The 3,054-nt window shown below is 55.4% G+C and overlaps 1 protein-coding gene across 1 annotated transcript in view; it reads right to left on the bottom strand.

The window, feature by feature from the left end:
* Window positions 1-459: 459 nt before the first annotated feature.
* The window catches only part of MUL1 (mitochondrial E3 ubiquitin protein ligase 1), a 4,449-nt gene continuing 1,854 nt past the window's right edge, over window positions 460-3,054 (bottom strand). Inside the window, exons 2-4 of the mRNA XM_026862925.1 lie at window positions 2,936-3,049; window positions 2,539-2,659; window positions 460-1,778 (exon numbers count right to left, since the gene is read on the bottom strand). Of these exons, the coding sequence (XP_026718726.1) occupies window positions 1,049-1,778; window positions 2,539-2,659; window positions 2,936-3,049 (965 nt within the window). The 3' untranslated portion in view covers window positions 460-1,048. The remainder of the gene's footprint in view (window positions 1,779-2,538; window positions 2,660-2,935; window positions 3,050-3,054) is intronic.

A 3,054-nucleotide genomic window follows, 5' to 3' on the forward strand; every position in this document is an offset into this window, starting at 1 on the left:
TTTTTTTTTTTTTTTTTTTTTTTTAAACGTGCCGCGGCACCGGGAGCCCTCAGGGGACACAGCTCTGCCAGCCCGCAGGCAGCGGACGGAGCGCGGGGTCTGCCCCCAAATCCCGGGGTTTTGGCTGTTCCCACTCCGGGCTCCCAACCAGGGGTTCCCCCACCTCCCCCCCCTGCAGTGTTTCTCTAATTAAAAACTTGTGCCCTCTGCAGCAAATGTTAATTAAAGTGTCACTTCAGGTTCGTTAACCCTCTTGGGTACAGTTACTGTGTGTGACATGGCAAAATGGGGGAGTTGGGAAGGGAAATTTCTGGGTGAAAGTTTGGGGGTTTGGTTGGGGACAAGGGGACACCAGTGTCTGCTGGGACCGGTGTCGGATTCTGGGATGGGATCCCAGTGCCGCGGGCAGCAGGTCCCCCTCACCCCCATCAGGGTGACAAAATGATGCGAGACAGACATACTTTTTGTCCTATTTTATTAATTTACATCCCATTTTCTATTCCAGCTCAAGCCAAAAAATCAGCCACAGCGTTTTCACCTCCCCATTCTCGCGTCCTGTCAGTCACAAACTAATTTTTGCGGATGATCACAAAATTATTTGTGTTCACACAAACTCCCTGAAAGCTCACCCTGCTCCCTCAGTCCCTGGAGCCAGGTGACAACATTGTCTGAATTCCGTGGCCTCTGAGAAGCCATAATACATCTTTTTTGATTTCCCCACAAGGTTTTTATCAGCTGGGTATTTCAACACAAATGCCAAGAGGCCAACTCTTAACAGAAGAGCTTGAAACTGCATCTGCCAGCCGAGTGCAACACCCTTTGCCAGGACTCCTTGTCTCCTGCCCCAAAAAAACCCCCGGAGCGTGACAGGAGTCCTCAGCAGCTGGACTGTTGCCTTTAAAACCCAGCTCTGAGCCCTAAACGAAGCACCCCGCTCACTCAAGCTCCCTCCCCTTCCCCAAAATCAACCACCCAAGCAGCAAGGCGAGAAAACTCCTGCACGAGAGGCAGCTTTAATGACAAAAGCTCTCGCCCCCACCAGTGAAATTTAACTGTTGTATAAAGGAACCACCCTGGAGATGGCCTGCCTGCAGATCGGGCACCTCTTGGGCTCGGGGAGAGCCTGGTAGCACTCCCTGCAAGAGCAAACGTGCCCACACTCCAGGAAAACGCAGGATTTGGTGTTGCTCAAACAGATGACGCAGGAGTTTTTGAGCGTCTCTCCGCCCTCCATGTTCATCTCGCGCATCAGGCGCTCCTGGGCCTGCCGGAATTCATCCTGCAGCTGCCTGAGGTGCCGCCTCTCTCGGTGATGCCGGTATTGCTTCCGTAGGATGAAGAAGAGGACGGTGCAGGTGGCAAAGCCGAAAACGACGGTCAGGATTTTCCAAAACCGAACATTCGCTTCTTGTTTCTGCAGCAAGGTGTCGAAATCCATGGTGCTCAGGTAGTAGGGCATGCCCTGCTTCGGGGGCTGCAGCTTGATCGTGGTGTTATCCAGGACCAGCTCTCCCACCCCTGTCAGCACTGTGCCCACTTTCAGCATCTGCTCGGTCTCCTGAATGCCCTTCGGGCGCTCCCCGCTGATGTAGTGGCCGATAACGTCGGTGAAGGACTGGACAGAGGGATGAAATTTCTCGTACACCGTCTCCAGGCTGAGTTCGGCGGCGTCCAGCGGCTTCATCACCCGGACGGTGACGCCGGCACCTTCCTCCAGAGGGACCAGGTCAAAGGGGGTGGTGTTGGTTCTCTGGTGGATGATCTTCTCATAGTCGTTCCTGGGAAAGGAGAAGGGGATAAAGCAAATGCGAGCATCAATGCCTTCCCCGAGGCCAGCAGGGAAACACTGTGTGGGCTGACCTGCTATTTTTTGGGGGCTGCCAAGCGTCCTCTGCCCTAAGCAAAGTTTATTTGGATGGGACTCACTGGAGAGCGGGGCTTTTCCCCTCATGGCACTGTCCAGGAGCCATTCTGCCCTCCCTCAGCACTTCCACCATCACCAGGAGAGCGCTTCAGCCCCCCTTAATCCCCCCTCATCTCCCTGTGGCGTTCCCAGCTGCCGGAAGCGCTGCCTGTCTCACATGCAGATCTGAGAAGTGTTATCCGATCAGCCGAGGCTCGGAGAGTGTCACCGTGCTCTCGTTTCTGCAGCTCAGGACCATCCTCGGGTCCCCTGGGCACGGGTATCGTCCAAATCCAAGAGAATTTCTCTTCTGAAGGTTTCATTTTGCTTGGGAAACACCATCCTGTGGCTACCTCTGTAACAGCAGCGTGAGGCTGCTGATAAATGCTCTGCCCACATTGGATTATTCTACATGCTCATCATCTACAGCCCCTATACAAAATCTGAAAGGCTACAGCCCCGAAAACAGCGAAACATGCCCCATTTTGACAGCTGTAATGGCGTCACTGTGAGGTTCAGCTATGGGGCACCTTGGTCACTGTGGCCAGGCCTGAAGTCATCTCAGTGTGTCCAGGCCCTCTGAGGGCACCTCAGCCGGTCCGAACAATGGATGTTCATGGGCGCCCGGGACGTACCAGAGGTGGGTTGTTCGGTTCCACACCATCTTATGCTCCTGCAGCGTCAGTCTCTGAATGACGCCCTTGCAATTCTCCACAAACTGGCTGCTCAAGGTCTCCTTAACAGACTGCACCACCCCTGAAAGACAAATCCGAAGCGCGTGAGGTGCTCGTTAATCATCCACTCCACTTCTTGTTGCGTACAGTGAGTACGAGCAGTATCTGAACAAGACGGGGGGGGCTGAAGAGATGACAGCCCGTGTTCTGAGCCATCAGGATGGTCAGTGGCCGCCTGACAACGGGGACGTGAGCTGATGGGAGCCAAACCGCGGGGCTGAGGATAAAACCCACACGGCGAGGGGGCCGTTGGGGTGTGCATTTGCACCCCTCACGCCCGCTCTGGGCCCTGCCCTACCTTCAATGACCGCGTAAGGGACGCAGCGCCCCGGCGCCTCCAGCAGCACTGTCCGCAGGTCCCCGTCCAGCCGGACCTTCCTGGCGCCCTGGGGGAAGGAAATGGAGGCCGCGGCTCAG

This window comes from Athene cunicularia, assembly GCF_003259725.1.
Source record: "Athene cunicularia isolate RWA chromosome 21 unlocalized genomic scaffold, athCun1 chr21_part1, whole genome shotgun sequence".
In the NCBI taxonomy this organism is placed as follows: Eukaryota; Metazoa; Chordata; class Aves; order Strigiformes; family Strigidae; genus Athene; species Athene cunicularia.